This window comes from Acartia tonsa, chromosome 7 (assembly GCF_053477335.1).
Source record: "Acartia tonsa isolate MP-2025a chromosome 7, ASM5347733v1, whole genome shotgun sequence".
NCBI classification, from domain to species: domain Eukaryota; kingdom Metazoa; phylum Arthropoda; class Copepoda; order Calanoida; family Acartiidae; genus Acartia; species Acartia tonsa.
Genome location: NC_137266.1, coordinates 8,336,381 through 8,352,155, shown reverse-complemented (window position 1 = coordinate 8,352,155; position 15,775 = coordinate 8,336,381). Strand labels below are relative to the sequence as shown.

The window sequence follows — 15,775 nt, the reverse complement described above, 5'->3', positions numbered from 1 at the left end:
TGACGGGCTCGGCTTCTGGAGGGGCTGACGTGTTGGAGCCAGGGGTGGCTCCGAGGGCGTCCGGCCACGACTTGACGGGCTCGGTACTGGGAGAGGCCGAGGTGCTGGGTCCAGCCTTGGCTCCGTGGGCGTCCGGCCGCGACTTGACGGGCTCGGCGCCGGGAGAGGCTGATGCCTGGGAGTTGAGTGTGGCTCCGGGTGCCTCAGACCGCGACTTGACGGGTCTGGGCTCAGGCTGGGCTGGCTGACTGGCCGGGGGCCCCAGGTAGAGGGGGCCAGGTGGACACGGCTGGCCGTTGATGAAAGTGTCGGCGGAGAAGATGGGCTCTGGAGGGCTGGCAATCTCAGGGAACGTTGTTGGCAGGCTTTCCCTTGGCACCTTGGGCACTGGGGGCAACCCCATGGCTAGCAGGTTGGCCCCCTTGTGTGCGTTGAGCTCAGTGTCCACCCAGTGTGTGCCTTTCTCAACCACACGCGGCTGCTCTGGCAAGGGGCCTTGCAGAGGCCCCTCATAACTTAGCTCTCTCTCGGCTGTCTCCCGGTCAATGGGGACGCCACGGAGTGGGATAAACTCCCCACGCACCCACAAGCAAGGTGGTTGCATGTCGAAACAGAGCCTAGTTCCGAACTCCTTGAGAAAATACCCTCCTAGGTTCAGAGGGTGTGAGAGGTTCCGGACCACAGTCACGTGGTATAGATGGAGTATAAGGGTGTGTGAGACTGCCATATATAACTCTTTTAATTTTCCTATTACCTGGAGGGGCTGGCCTTCCTCGTTAGCAGTCAGGATTTGGGTGTTGTCCGGAATCAACATGCGTTGCACGCCCATCGCGTGCATGAGGTGTTCAGAAATTACAGCAGACCCTGGTACACGGTTGCCAGAATTGATCATGGCATCAACCTGTACATGCTGGGCAGGGTCAGGAGTAGAAAACCTCACCCTGACATGGCAGGGGAAGTGGAGGTCCTGCCCTTGAGACAAGGGGGCCTCTCGTTCGGCTGGGGTTGGCAGAAACTTCGGTGGTGGCCGAACCGCAGCTATGGTGGTATCGCTTACCATGGTGGCTTAGACGGTAGCTTCGAATCACTAGAGCTTATTAATTATCACTGGGTCAACAATTTTATATTTATTTTTATCACTTGGTTGACATTTATACACACTTATGTGTTGTTATCACTAGGAGCTCTAGGTGCGATTCTGGAAGCACTGGCAGCAGGGAATGTCCGTCCTGCAAGGTTCAGAGGGGTGACGGCGGTAGGGAATGACCCGTCCTACAGCGCCGCTGGTTCGAATCCCGAAAATGGCGGCAGGGAATGGCCCGTCCTGCAGCGCCTCGGGTTCGAATCCTGGGAGGCAGCGGCAGGGAATGTCCCGTCCTGCCGTGCCTGTGGCTCAAAATCTGCTATCCGTCGCAGTGGTAGGGCTTACTTGTGTGCTGAAGCTTCGCAGCCACACATTGCCTTCTTAAGGAGACCAGCACCCAGCTGTCTGTCTCGTAGGTTTGGCCTGGGTGTCCTGGGGCTTGTCCCAGCTACACTTGCCAATTTAGACTCAGTTCTGTAGCCGTCTGAGCTAAATTATCCGATTGCCGTGGCTGCGCACCTAGCGCTACTCCTACACGGCACGGAAAAAGCGTCTTAACTGGCGCTTTTAGCAGGCTAAATCTGCTTGCCGTAGGCCAGAGGCCCACATATTGCGTTCAAAATGATGGAAATTCGACCTAAAAAGGCCGTCTCATGGGTCAGTTGGCTTCTCAGTTGGCGGCTGATTGTCCCCTTACTTGCCAAAGGGTCCAATCAGAGGTAGAATAGGCTAGTTTCTGTAAGGCTCGATTGAAACACGCTGACACCAAGTTCTGGTAAGCCGAGCGTTCTCGGCCCACAGGGTAACGAGTTCGGATTCAACGAGCCCTAGCCTTTAGTTATTCTACCAAAACAAACAAGCAGGATTCAATCATACAGAAATTATATATTTAAACTGAATAATATTTACAGAGAATGTTTACTATATATATACAACAGATTATAACAATGGTTAGGTTTGAAGGGGGTGTGGGACGCTAGGGCTTAGCTCCCGGCGGTAGACAGGCTGTGGGGGCAGCGGTGGCAAAGGGGGAGGCAGCGCCTCCCGGTTGTATAATCGCGTGAATAGCGCGTGATCACTGCATGTTTGAGTCCCCTCCCCACATTTAGGCAGGCCAGTTTGACCGCTGGGTTGCGGGGTCAACAGCGGTCATGAGATAGATGGTGATATAATAAGATTAGTGCAGGGGGTTTGTTATCATAAGTCACAGCGAAGCAACTCTGTAAACTGCCTGTCCGTCTGGGTGTCGTATTACCACAGAATCATAAACACATTTAGATGTGGTTTTCTTCATCCCTGCCCATTGTTCAATTTCTGTGGGTGTTTATATTTGATCTTGATTGGGTAGTACTAACTAACAGTGTCTAATATTCTCCACCAATAACTCTAGTCTTGATTTTACACATTTTTTTTATTTTAATTGTTTCATCCATTATATTCCTGAGTACATGTCAGTAGTAAAGGTAGAAGGTTTGGTTTTACAATCTTTGACTTTTATCACAAGGATAATATATTCAATATATAAGGTACTAGCGGCTTCGCCTCTGGCCTCTAGGGGCTTTGCTCAAGAGGTAATTAAAAAAAAAAAAGAGCTGCCCTAGTATCAATTTCAAAATTTTCGGGGGAAAAAATTGCAGCTGCCCCAGTATCAATTTCAAAATTTTCGGGGAAAAAATTGGATCTGCCCCAGTATTAAATTCAAAATTTAAAAAAAATGGGGGGGGATTTTTTTGTTTCGGGGGGGAGTTAGGGGTTTCACACCCCCCAAGAAAATAGCTTAAAACCACCACAGGACCAATAGGTATGTACCCTAATTAGTAGAATCCGATTGGTTCAGACGGGCGGACGGACAGACATCAAGCTACTTTGTATTATAGATATAATTTCTTTTCTATGTATAAATGATATTTGTCTGTCTATGTGTCTGCCTGTTCGTATCAAAGGATCTCTCTAACTGCTGGAACGATATTATTTCTCTTTGCAGTGATGCTTCTTATAGGTCCAGAGCATAAGGAAAAAGGATAAGAGAATGAATACTCACCCCTTTTTCATGGTAAAATACTACTTCCCCATCCCTAAATTTAGAAGCAGACGAAAATCAAAAACCGCCCAGGGCTTTTTGTAAGTCAATCATAAATAATAATGTGAATAAAAAGAAAAGCGATATTTAGCAAACAGCCGTGGGCGGTCAGAATCAGCTGAATGTTCATTATGAAAAAAATTTCCCCCTTTTTAGAAATAGAAGGATTCATCTTTCATGAACAAATTTTTTTAAATAAAAATAAAATTCTATGTAATTTTTAATTAAAACATTAAAACGAAAATATCTAATCTAATATTCTTGCCCTAAATATGGAAATAGTAAAAAGTAAAAAAATATTTTTTAAAAGCGAAGCTTTTCTGTAATTAGGGTCGGTCCGTCCGTCCGTCCGTACGTCTGTCTGTCCGTCCGTCCGAGATAGATAGCTTTTATTCGTTAATTTAGGCATGTTAGAATTGTCCTATCGATTTCAAACTTTGCATGATGATTCCTGTAGTAGTTGGGTACGATTTAGAAAGCGTAGCAACTCTATAATCATTACCAGAATGTCCGTACGTCCATTTTAAACATGTTGATTTTTCTACTTTTTTAACAACAAATTTTCAAGTGTTTTAATTATCCGTTTGATCTGATTTTTGGTATATTGATTCCTGGGACAACAAAGAACAATATTATAAGCAAAGCAACTCTATAATCAAGTCCAAAGATGTAAGTATGTCCATAAACATTATCCTGTTTTTAAGAAGTTTTTCAACAAATTTACCTACAATTTTGATTCGACATTTATACATTTATGTTCCGATTTTTTAGTTCAGATACTATACAAGTGTTAATGTCCGTTTGTCCTACCGTTTCAGTGCTTCGCTTTTATGGATGTTGTCATCCTTGTTTTAATAATTTTTAATCCTCCCATTTGAAAAGTAGTGGAATAGCAATAAATTTTAGCGCGGCAACAACGCTGAGTAGCCCTCTAGGCCCACTGCCTATTTTCATCTTCTAGTTGCTTCGATTCCTCTCTTTTATTTTTTTCTCTATGGTCCAGAGGAAGTTTAGGGAAGATATATATTGAAGTAAACATAAATATGAGAGGAAGAGAGAAGAAAAGGAGGGAAAAAAAGGAGTAAAAAAGGAGAAAAAGATGGAGAGAGAGAGAAGAGCTAAAAGTTTTGGAACCAAAGGGATCAAAATTTTAAACTTTTGATGTAAAATCTGTAAACTAAATTTATATATTTTAATGTTGTATAATATTTACAACAGAATACACAAAATTTTATTTCTATTTTCATTTTGTTCAAATTTTGTATATTTTAGAAGATATTTGTAGAATTCTTCATTTTTAAAAGCGAAGCTTTTCTATAATTAGGGTTGGTCCGTCCGTCCGTCCGTCCGAGATAGATATCTTTTATTCGTTAATTTAGGCATTTTAGAATTGTCCTATCGATTTCAAACTTTGCATGATGATTCCTATAGGAGTTAGGTACGAGTTAGAAAGCAAAGTAACTCTATAATCGTTACCAGAAAGTCCGTAAGTCCATTTTAAACATGTTGATTTTTAACTTTTTAAACGCTTCATATTAGTCTCCGACAGGTTTTCATTTCTCTTTACACCCTATAAAATAGAGGCGCAGCCACTGGGGTTTATAATTGAAATAATACTTTTATGGTAAGGATTTATTTAAGACTTCAGATATTGTATCGTATTATTATAGAAATCCTTATGCAAGGTTTGAAAACGACAGGTCCACTATTATGAAGTTCAATCAAAGATAAGATTCTCTTCTACTGAAAAATGGACATAATTTATATTAAGTAAAGCTTTACTTTCAATAAATTTTAATAAATGTTGATTTTTTACATCCATTTTTAATTAAAGAAATATGGTTTGAATTTTGAATGCATAACAACAAAGGCCCGGCCAGCTGCTGCAGTTAATAATTCATTAAGCCACCTTAAGCCGCAGCTAACATCAGACTCCAAGGTCTAAACCTCACAACCTCACTAAACAGCAGGAAGCCATAGTAAGAGCCGCAGTCAACTAAAGCTACACTCATCTTCAGCCTCAGCCGCGCGGCTGCCGACCCCTGACTACAATATAAGCAAAATTTATCCCAAATAAATGTCTACTCACTATGGCTGTAGTTCAGTTTTGGGACAGAAATGTGAAGTAAGAAAAAAATTTAAGATTGTGGCAACTTTTTAAAAAAAGTAAAGCTATTCTATGATAAGGGTCGGTCCGTATGTCCGTCCGTTTGTCTGTTCGTACGTCCTTATTTGATAGATCTTATCGTTAGTTTAGTTACAATAATCCTATTAATTTAAGAGTTACTTTGAAAAACTTATTTTGTACGGACATTCATACTCTAAGTATAGAGTAACCACCAAAAAAGATAAGTCAAATATATACATATTTTAACTTACGGACCCCCAGGAAAGAAATATTAAAGCGTTTGTTTTTAAGAGAAGAAAAAAAACACATTTTTGCAATAGATAATTTTTTTCATACAAAAATATCAATTAAGATTTTTTTAAAGAATATATTTCCTTCAATTCATGTTCATGTGAAGTTTTTGTGTTTGTTGCTTGTTCAGCGACTTTGCAGTTATTAAATCAAGTAGACACGCGGATAGATATGGTCAATTTATGACAAAGCATTCCATGAGTATTCCTGTGACAAATAGGGAAAGCTTTAATAGTTACTTCTCGCATCGTATTATAAATGGCTTTATAGATATAGATATAGAAAGTACAATTATGAGATTAAAACCAGGCACCGGCTAAAAAAACTGGTTTTAATCTTATGAGTGTACATTTCTATATTCGTAGAAAGCTGGATATAATTCGATGCTAGACATAGTTTTTTCGTATGGATGAGAACCGGTTCCTATCCACCGGTTTCGAATGAATACGAGAAAAAACTATACATATATAAATCTCTACTCTACTATAAATTCAAAAAAATCTTCAAATTTAAAAATGTTGAGTTTTAAGCTATTTACTAATTGTTAGATTTTGCAATGGAAGTTTTTTAGATGATTAGGCCCAATGTTTATAGTTAACCCATAACGTCCATAATGAGATTTTTTTGTCGAGATGGGAAATATCTCTTGATGTCCATAAATAAAAGTTACAGAATGTTTGTATGTCTTTTAGTCTATGTGTCTGATTGGCTGAACCAAGAGTTCTGGCCAATCACTGTAAGTAATGCCTCTTATGCGTCTAGATAAGGTGTATATTCTTTTTATGGGGAGAGGCCGGGAATACATACACCTTATCTGGAATAAAAAGCCTGCAAAAAAGGTAAACCTTTTCTTTTTAAAAATAAAATTTATAGTATAGAACCGATCTAGGGGGTGTAGCTGCTAGTTACAAATAAAGAAATTATCTTTTCCTCCATCATAGGTTCAAGCCCCCTTGCAAATCCCTGTGCACGCAAGTACAACAAAAATCCAAGGATCTAAATGGATAAGACAGTGGCCGATAAATTGGTGTATATCCCCAAAGATGATGCACAAAATTATCTCTTCTGTAGATTACAATTAGTGGTTGAAACGTTTGGCCACTAAACTTAACCACCCAATCAAAGAAAAGTCACCAAAGTTGTTGATTTAACGAATAAGAAAACGTTATTATTAATCTTTGGGGACTATAGTAATATACAGCTAATGCCCTTTCCCTTTTTGACTAAAATCTCTGGTTGCTAATTTTTCAAAACTTAGTTAGTGAAATACACTTGATTTCATTTCTTGTCAAGACTACAACAAGCAATTTTATCACACAAAAAAATGTTTGTACAAAATTGAATTTAGATCATAAATATAGAAAATCTTTTATTATTTAAATTTATGATGCTGAAATAAATTCGCAAAAAGAGAATGAATCAAGTTTTGTATTGCGCAGAGAGATAAACTGTAAATAAACTAAACAACAAATAATTGCATATTCCTAAGTTTTATAATAACGTTTCCTTATTCGTTGGCTTAACAACTTTATAGACTTTTTTAAAACTTTTAATTAGTTGGTTCATTGAGTTGAGTGTCCAAACGTTTCAACTACAAATCTTAATCTACAAAAGGGTTAATTGTGTGTATTATAATTGGGGATGTACATCAATATATCGGCCATTGTCTTATCCTGGATTCCTGGATTTTATTACATTACCTAACCTTTTTGAATTGTATTGCTACATTTTGGTGTACTAATTGTGAAAAAAAAGATAGATTTCTCACAACTTTGTTAAAAACAAGGATGAGAACATCCAAAAGTAGCGAAGGACAAAAAATCGTGGATGGGAATACGTAAAAGTAGATTTAAAGTATATTTATTAAAATCAAGAATAGATTTATTGGAGAAAATAAACACGAAACCTTGTTTTATTTTGTATGATGACAACGGTCAAAGTAAATTACATAAAAGATTCTCAATGGGAAAAATTATTTTGATACTGATATCCCAAAAAAGTTTGAAAATTGGACCAATAACATCAAATATGTGGAGAATTATGTTGTTTTCTTTAAACGACGGGAAATTAAATTTTTATATCTATAACTGAAAAAATTTTGAAAATTGGACCATAAACACTGAAGATATGGAGAAAAATACAAAAATAGCCTAAAACCTGCAAAATGGCAGTCTGGCCGTCATGGTTGTTTTCTGTAAACGACGGGAAATTTAATTTTGATATCTATAACTCAAATTTTTTTTTAATTGGTCCATAAACACTGAAGATATGGAGAAAAATGTGAAATATACAAAAATAGCCTAAAACCTGATAAAAAGCGGTCCGACTACCCTTGATGTTTTTTAGTTAATTGTGCTCCTTAATAATGGGATTGTTGTCAACAAAATTAAGCTGTCTATCTTTAATAGGGGCCAAGAAAACCACGTTTCCCCTATTCTGTCTCAGACGGACGGACGGACATTTCGAATTATAGAGTAGCTTCGCTACTAAAAAGGTGCGACATTTTACCTAATAACACCCTTAGCTAAGTATCCAAATTTTTAAGCAACAAATGAGATAACGTGGTTATAAAACTTCAGGTACTAGTGTAACTGTCTAAGTTTAGCAGTAATCAAAGTTTTTTTTAAACAAGTTCCTTCATTTGTTGTCTTAAAAACTTTGGGCACTTTATAAAATACTGAATGGTTATTTGAAACTAGCAGTGTCTGAACTTTTTAACCAATAATTTTAATCTTCTGAAGGGAGAATTTTGTATATCATAATTGAGGATGTACATCAAAGTATCTTCATTGTCTTATCCCTTAAGATCTCTAGGCTTCCATAAAAATACTTATCTCGTATTCATTCGAATCCGGTGGATAGGAACCGGTTCTTATCAATACGAAAAACTAACATCGTATTATATATTATTATTTTCTACGAATATAGAAATGTACGATCATAAGATTAAAACCAGTTTTTTTATCCCGTGTCTTCGGCATCTCGGGCTAAAAAACTGGTTTTAATCTAATAATTGTACATTCTATATCCGCGGAAAGCTGTTTATAATACGATGCGAGAAATAACTATTCTTATAATCTTTATTAGATTTCATTTACATTCTATAATAATGTTTGTGTCAATATGTATTTCTTTGGGGAATTCAAATTTGACATAGCATTAATGGAATATATTATGAAAATATAAATTTGATGTGTAAAAGGACTTTCCATAGTAAAAAAACTGTATTATTTAAAGATTTCTCTTTAAGTATATATAAAATGTAATATTTAAAAATTTAAATTAGCTTTTGTATCTTTAGCAGAGAGGTTTAAGGGGAGTGGGGCAAAGGGTCGAATTCCCTATCCTAAACAAATCAACAAATTAGGGACATTTAACACCAAAATGTTGGGTTTGACTCCCTAAAAAAAGTTAGGGTTAATAAAAGGTTTCTAAACTGTAGTGTCCAAATTTTTCAACCAATAATCTTAACCTACAGGAGAGGTGACTTTGTTTATCTTCATTGGGGATGTACATTAATTCATTGCATTTATTGTCTTATTCCTTTAGATATTAGAGTAAAACACTAGTGGAAGAAAGGGTTAAATAACTGTATCTCCCCATTGGGTCATTAAAAATCAACCAATGGTGTCGCTTATATTAACACAGCCAAGTAGCAGAAAGTAATTTAGAAGCAGACAAAAGATATCTATGAAAATGTTTTTTTACCATAATGGTTATTCTTTACAATGAAGATGATAAAAGTTTTTTTTTATCATATTAACTTAAAGAATATTTTTTTTATTTTTCAAAGTCTCTGAGAGAAGATAAAGATGTCGTCTTCGAGGGAAAATTTTTTTTTTTGTAATGTTTATTAGGTTCCGTACGTACGTTCAAATATCCGTATCGGTTAGCTATCATTGTTACTTTTTGAATTTTTTTGAATGCTAATTTTGTTATGATTTTATAATTTCATTTATTTGATTTTGTTGATGCCTCTATGTTATTAAGTTCAAAGAGTATTCTATATTCAAGCAATTTACAACAAATTTACATTATTAATCCATATTCTGGTTACTGATACTCTACAATTGTTAAAGTTCGTGGAGGAATATTTTTAATCCTTAGATTATTGTCATCTTTGTTAATGAGTTATTTACTCATGTCAAACAATCAGTTTTGTGTCTGAAACTATTCCAAAACTTACTTAAGGCGTCCGTTTTCAAAATAAAAGTTGAATATCTGTGTATTTTTACTTTTCCTTAACCCTTAACAGTCGGGCCCCTTGCCGCACCTTAATCAGTCGGGGGGGGGGGGGGGGGCGTTCAACGCCCCCCCTCATTATCTCAGTTCCTATTAGAGCTAGAGGGCTAAAATTTTTTGTGCAAGTCCCCTGTGTTATGGTGAATTTCCGACCTTAAGTAAGTCAAGGTCAATTTTCGCTTCCTTCACCCTTTTATTCAACAACCTTTGTTTTTAGGTCCTTTTTTACTTAAAAATTTCAAGCGGCTGTAATTTTTTTTATTTTTAAAGCTAGAAGAAATTTTTTTTTGCAGAAAATGTTTATTTTTATTTAAATTTATATTTGAAATATCAAAACATAAGTTTTAGCGGCTTCAGCTGTACTTGGCAGCTGCCAGCCGCCGCAGTCGGCGGTCGGCGAGAAAACGGCGGCGGATCTTTATGAAATTTTAATATGTTATGTAGACATGTAAGAAAAGCTTAAGTTTTTAATTTGAAGTCTCTAAGTCAAAAATTGCGGCCACAGGAGCATTTCAAAGATTTCTGAAGACCTGGAGGATCAGGACCTGCTGGATCATACCTGGAACCTGAAATTGACTTGAACACCTGTATTTAATATGAGGATATACTACTAGAGGATATTTTAGTATTTTGGTAAGATAAAATGCTTTGTTTAAGTCAAAAACAAATTTTTGTTCTTTACCTGGATGACCCTGCCAGGTTTGCTGGCATCCTGTGCCCGCCAGGATGGAGATATTCAAAAAATTCCAACTCTCAGTTATGTGTCATACCCATACTTAAAAAGTCAAGCAGTTTGGGCTCTTTATCTTTCACACACAGAAAATGAGATAGAAAAAACCGGATGGGGGGGCGTTCAACGCCCCCCCCCCCCCGACCGTTAAGGGTTAATGAAGCATAGACTATGAGCATAATAATAAACAATAGCCTATTTATTATAAAAACCTTTACCAATACCATCAGAGGAAGCACTGTATTCGAATGGAGAAATAGCACAAAACTATCCAATTACATATAACATAGGTAGAGCTTCTCTGAAATGTTTTAAAGGTTATTGGGATAACAAATCAGATGAATAAAATGATTATATCAAAGAAATTTATCATATCAAGTTAAAATCAAAATGTTTGAAATTGACCTTCATACTTTCTGGTAACAATTATGCTACGATCACTATAAATCATACCTAAATTTTACAGGAATCAAAAGCCAAGTCTGACTTATGTTGTATTCCTTGTTTACTTTGACCAGTACTATACAGTACATGTACATAGTTAACCCAGAAAATTTAAAAAATCATATTATTATCTCCTAATTAAATTATCAAAATTAATAAGAAAAAGATAAGAAAAGTTTAGTTGTCCCAAGATGAAGGTCCTGGTTGCTTTGTGCCTTGTGTTTGCTGTGGCAAATATCCAGGCAAAAGTCATTTCAAAAGGTATTATAATAATTAATAATTGGCTCATAAAGTAATAAAGTATAAAATATGGAAGGGTAGTTTTTAGAAGTATGGTCTATAGGGTTAAGTCTCCCAAAGAGATTGGGCATAAGAAAAAAACCACACCTTATCTTAATTTTTATCAACAATTCTTCTGTATTACTTAATAAAAAATTATAAATCATTCTGAACACAGTATTTGAATTTCAGTTAAAGGGAAGCTTTGCAACATTGTTTTCAAAATTGTAACATATTTAATGTTAAAGGAAAAGTCTTTAATAATTTTTAAAAACCTAAAACCTAAAGGTTATTGATTATAAAATATTTTTTAAAATAATTATAGCTGCAAGTGGCAAAGCTCTGGTGTCCGGCTATAGCTCTGAAATAGCTAGCTATACCCTAACTGATGGAATTCTCAGCAGAGGAGCTTCATGGCCTGTAGATCCTAATCTTACCTGGCTTCAACAGGTCACAGATTTATGTATTAGAAGTGCTTCTACTCTATGCCTAGGATATGACCGTCAATCTGTATGTCCCTAATTAATTCTCAGGGAAGAAGAGGATATTGGAGTATAGGTTACACTAGTATCCAAAGTTTTATAACCACGCCCATATAATTGGCCCAAAAACGTTGGGTACTTTTATCTAAAATTGATTAAATTATTTCAAACTAGTAGTGTCCATACTTTTGAACCAATATTTCTTATTAAAAATATATCTTCATTGGGGATAACTATCAATCTATAAATTGTCTTAATCCTTCAGATTCCTATTTTTTTGAGATTGATATTATTTTAATGGAAATTCGTCTCTGGTGGTTTTCAAAATGTTGATGATTATTTCAGGTTGGAGACTCTTTCTTTGCAACCCATGAAGTTGGAGACTTTAATGGAGAAAATGGTGGAGCCATCAGCAAGTGGCAGATCATGAATGGGCAGCTGACAAGAACAGAATCCTTGAGCCTGCAGAGTGTCTATCCTGCCCACTTTGTGGTTGATGCTGAGAAGAACCTAGCCATCACTGCCAACTATGGAGGCGGGGCTGTCACTGTTGTAGCCATGGATAATGGAAGTCTGTCTCATGTTGTTCAGGTTGAATTTTTAACTTGTTTTTTTATGGCATTTCCCTTTTTTTCAATATCAATGTCACACATCTAGTATAGTAGCCGTGGTTAAAATCTAAAGCTGAAGTTTTATTTGTTTTTAGTTTAAATGCTAAGGTCCAAGGCAGGACAATATTATTAAACATATAATTATTAAGGTCTTGAGCTATGGAGATGGATGTAGAGATGCTTCTCATCCCCATCAGATTGTCATCATGGGTGACTTTGTCTGGGTTGTTGATCTGGGCTGTGACTCCATCTACACGTACAGAATTGAAGGCGGTCAACTCACCCACCTGAGTTCAACTGCTGTTGGGTACGGATTTGGACCCCGTCACATGGCACTCAGTGGAGATATTGCTATTGTTGCCTGTGAACTTCAAAGCCATGTTCTTGTTTTTAACATCAATGCTGATGGAAGCCTGGAGCAGACACAAGACCTCCAGTTTGCCTCAGCTGATGGCAATAAAGGTGCTGAAGTTCTTGTTCACAATGGATATGTTTATGCCAGCAGCAGAGGAGTTGGTGTTGTAGTTGTCTACTCTATGGAGAACAATATGCTGACAAGGATCCAAGAACTGGCACTTGATGGTACTTGGCCAAGGTCTATTGATATCAAGGAGGACATAATGCTGGCAGCTGACAAGATTGGAGAGAGCATTCAGGTTTAAATTTTGTAAATGTTAGACGATTCAATTATATAGATATTAATAGATATTGATATGATATGAACATTAAAAGATGCTTTAATCAATACTTCTATTATTTTAGCTTTTACATACTACAAGATTTTTTTTCTGTAGCTATGCATTTTGCTAACCACTAAACCTATACGGTTTATCTTTACAGTAAAGCTTCTTATAGGTCTAGGAAATGTTTTCAATTCCAATAAAAAAGATAACAACCATAAAATTTTTCTTTTACTTTTAAAAAAAAATGGATTGGTGGGTGGTCGACAATTCACCCCCCCCCCCCCCCTCCCTGACCTAAGTGTTCCTAGAGAGAGGCTTCTAGGGACGTATCTGCTAGTTTTATATAAATAAACAACATATACAATTGATATAGATTGAAAAATATAGACAAACAAGTAAATAATTAGTTATTAAGTTAAATTGTTAGGTATTTCAATAAAAAAAATAGTTTAATCAATAAATTAACAATCAAAAACTATTTAGGTGGTGAATATAGATCCAGTGAGTGGAATGCTATCTGCTGGTGGAGTTGTTGAAGCTCCCACTCAACCTGCCTTCATTATGTTCTATGAATAATTTTTGTTCTTGTTGTTTTAGTTTATCTGTTAAAGATATTTTTTAGTAAACTATGAAGAACTGTTGTTTTTATTCTGTTTAGAATTAAAGCCATACTGTACTCAATATGTCTTGATGTACATTAAAAATAGGATATCTTGTCTCATATGAGAGATAAAAGGCCTTTTTTTGTGAAGATTCCCTATATCAATTATGCCAGTCATTCTTTAAAAGAAAGACATATTCATATTTTTAAAAGAACGTTTTGTGATTTTCTGCATAATTTAAATCTTTTATAACCACCAAAGATCTGCTCTATAACCAACCTGTCAGTTTTTTGTTGCTCTAATTGTTCTATCGATTTAAAACTTGGTATGCTGATTTAGTTAATTTGAGTTTTGGAATATGATTTCTGGGACCATATGGCATAATATTATAAGCAAAGCATATCTATAAAAGTTGAATATTAAACTCATTATTACTCTACATCTGTTCCTTTGACTGACTTTCTGATTTGTTATTTTCTCTTTTATGGATGTTGTAATCTTTGTAATGTGGAATTATTATATAAATTTTCCTCTTAATGTACTATTACGTTTATATGAATTTCCATAATGTGGAAATCTACATACGTTTTATGTATATTTGGGCTATACATCAAATTCTACATAATTAAATGGTGTTACAAAAGGCTAAATAATATATTTTTATGAAAATGAGAGTTTGAATTCTTTGAATATCTCCATCCTGGCGGGCACAGGATGCCAACAAACCTGGCAGGGTAATCCAGGTAAAGAGCAAAATATTTCTTTGACTTAAACAAAGTTTATCTTACCAAAATATTAAAATATCCTCTAGTAGTACATCCTTATATGAAATACAGGTGTTAAAGTCACTTTCAGGTTCTAGGTATGATCCTGCTTGTCCTGATTCTCCAGGTCTCCAGAAATCTTTAAAAGGCTCCTGTGGCCGCAATTTTTAGAGACTTCAAATTTTAAACTTAAGCTTTTCTTACATTTCTACATAACAAGTTAAAATTTCATCCGTCGTTTTCCCGCCGTCCGCCGACTGCGGCATCTGCCAAGTACAGCTGCGGCCGCCGAAATTTATATTTTGATTTTTCTAATGTAAAATTTACATAAAGATAAACATTTTCTGGCAAAAAATTGTTCTTCTAGCTTAAAAAATAAGAAAATCACAGCCGTTTGAAATTTTTCAGTAAAAAAGACCTAAAAACAAAGGTTGTTAAATAAAAGGATAAAGGAAGCGAAAATTGACTTTGACTTAAACCTTACAGATCGGGGGGGGGGGGGCTCCAAGAGCCCCCCCCCTCTAGTTTTTTCAATCTCATTTTTTTTGTAGGTAAGATGGAGTGCTGTGACTTCATGACTTTTAAAGTTTAGTAATTATACGTCGGCAAGAGTTGATTTTATTAGGATATCTGGTCTGTGTCGGTCGTGGTGTCCGGTCAAAGTCGGTTGGGTAACACCAAAATTCTAAAAAAAATCTAAAAAAATCTTAATTTCTACATTATGACTTTTGTGTATAAGGAGAAACCTAAATTTTTTTTGGTGAATACTTAGATATCAATGACCTTCTGAGAAAAAATGTGTTATGACCGTTTGACCGCTCCCTGACCGACTTTATGACCGATTTTTGTCCGGCTTTTACTACAGACATATATCATGAATATCGTGGCTTCTATTACAGCTAGAGTCCTATAAATTTTTTTGGTAAATCCTTGAGCAACATCAAACAGATAAAAATATTAATCGTTGCCGTCAACCGCCGTTTTACCGCCGTAACCGCCGAAAATGGCGGTTTCCGTTATTTGCCGTTTTTTGGCGATGATCAGAAAAAGTAATTTTTTTGTTATGAAAAATAAAAGTTCGTCCTAAAATTTGGTCATTCTAGCTGCAAAATTGGCCGCTCTACAGCTGATTAAAAATTTAGCGGCTGGCCGCTAAAAAGCGGCTAAGGAGCGGCCTGGCTGCTATGACTAGAAAAAATAATTTTCTCTAAAAATACACATGAACCACCAGAAAAAAATTTTACGTCTTTATCTGTAACAGGAGCCGAGATAGAGGGGGGGGGGGCTCTTGGAGCCCCCCCCCCCCCCCGATCTATTAAGGTGGGAATTGGGGCCCGAGCTGTAAGGGTTAATTA

General features: G+C 36.3%; 1 protein-coding gene across 1 annotated transcript; it reads left to right on the top strand.

Annotated features, from left to right (window-relative positions):
• Positions 1-11,147: 11,147 nt before the first annotated feature.
• LOC145324770 (6-phosphogluconolactonase-like) lies at positions 11,148-13,692 on the top strand. Its single transcript, XM_080167397.1, has 5 exons — positions 11,148-11,260; positions 11,604-11,728; positions 12,106-12,351; positions 12,521-13,027; positions 13,538-13,692. The coding sequence occupies exons 1-5, from the start codon at positions 11,191-11,193 to the stop codon at positions 13,628-13,630; spliced, it is 1,041 nt and encodes a 346-aa protein (XP_080023523.1). The 5' UTR covers positions 11,148-11,190; the 3' UTR covers positions 13,631-13,692.
• Positions 13,693-15,775: the final 2,083 nt, after the last annotated feature.

Excerpts from the sequence above, each read along its gene's own strand:
- LOC145324770 (XM_080167397.1), top strand. The coding sequence starts at position 11,191 with ATGAAGGTCCTGGTTGCTTTGTGCCTTGTGTTTGCTGTGGCAAATATC. Across the intron at positions 11,729-12,105 it reads ATCTTACCTGGCTTCAACAG|GTTGGAGACTCTTTCTTTGC; the intron begins GTCACAGATTTA and ends TGATTATTTCAG. Across the intron at positions 12,352-12,520 it reads GTCTGTCTCATGTTGTTCAG|GTCTTGAGCTATGGAGATGG; the intron begins GTTGAATTTTTA and ends ATAATTATTAAG.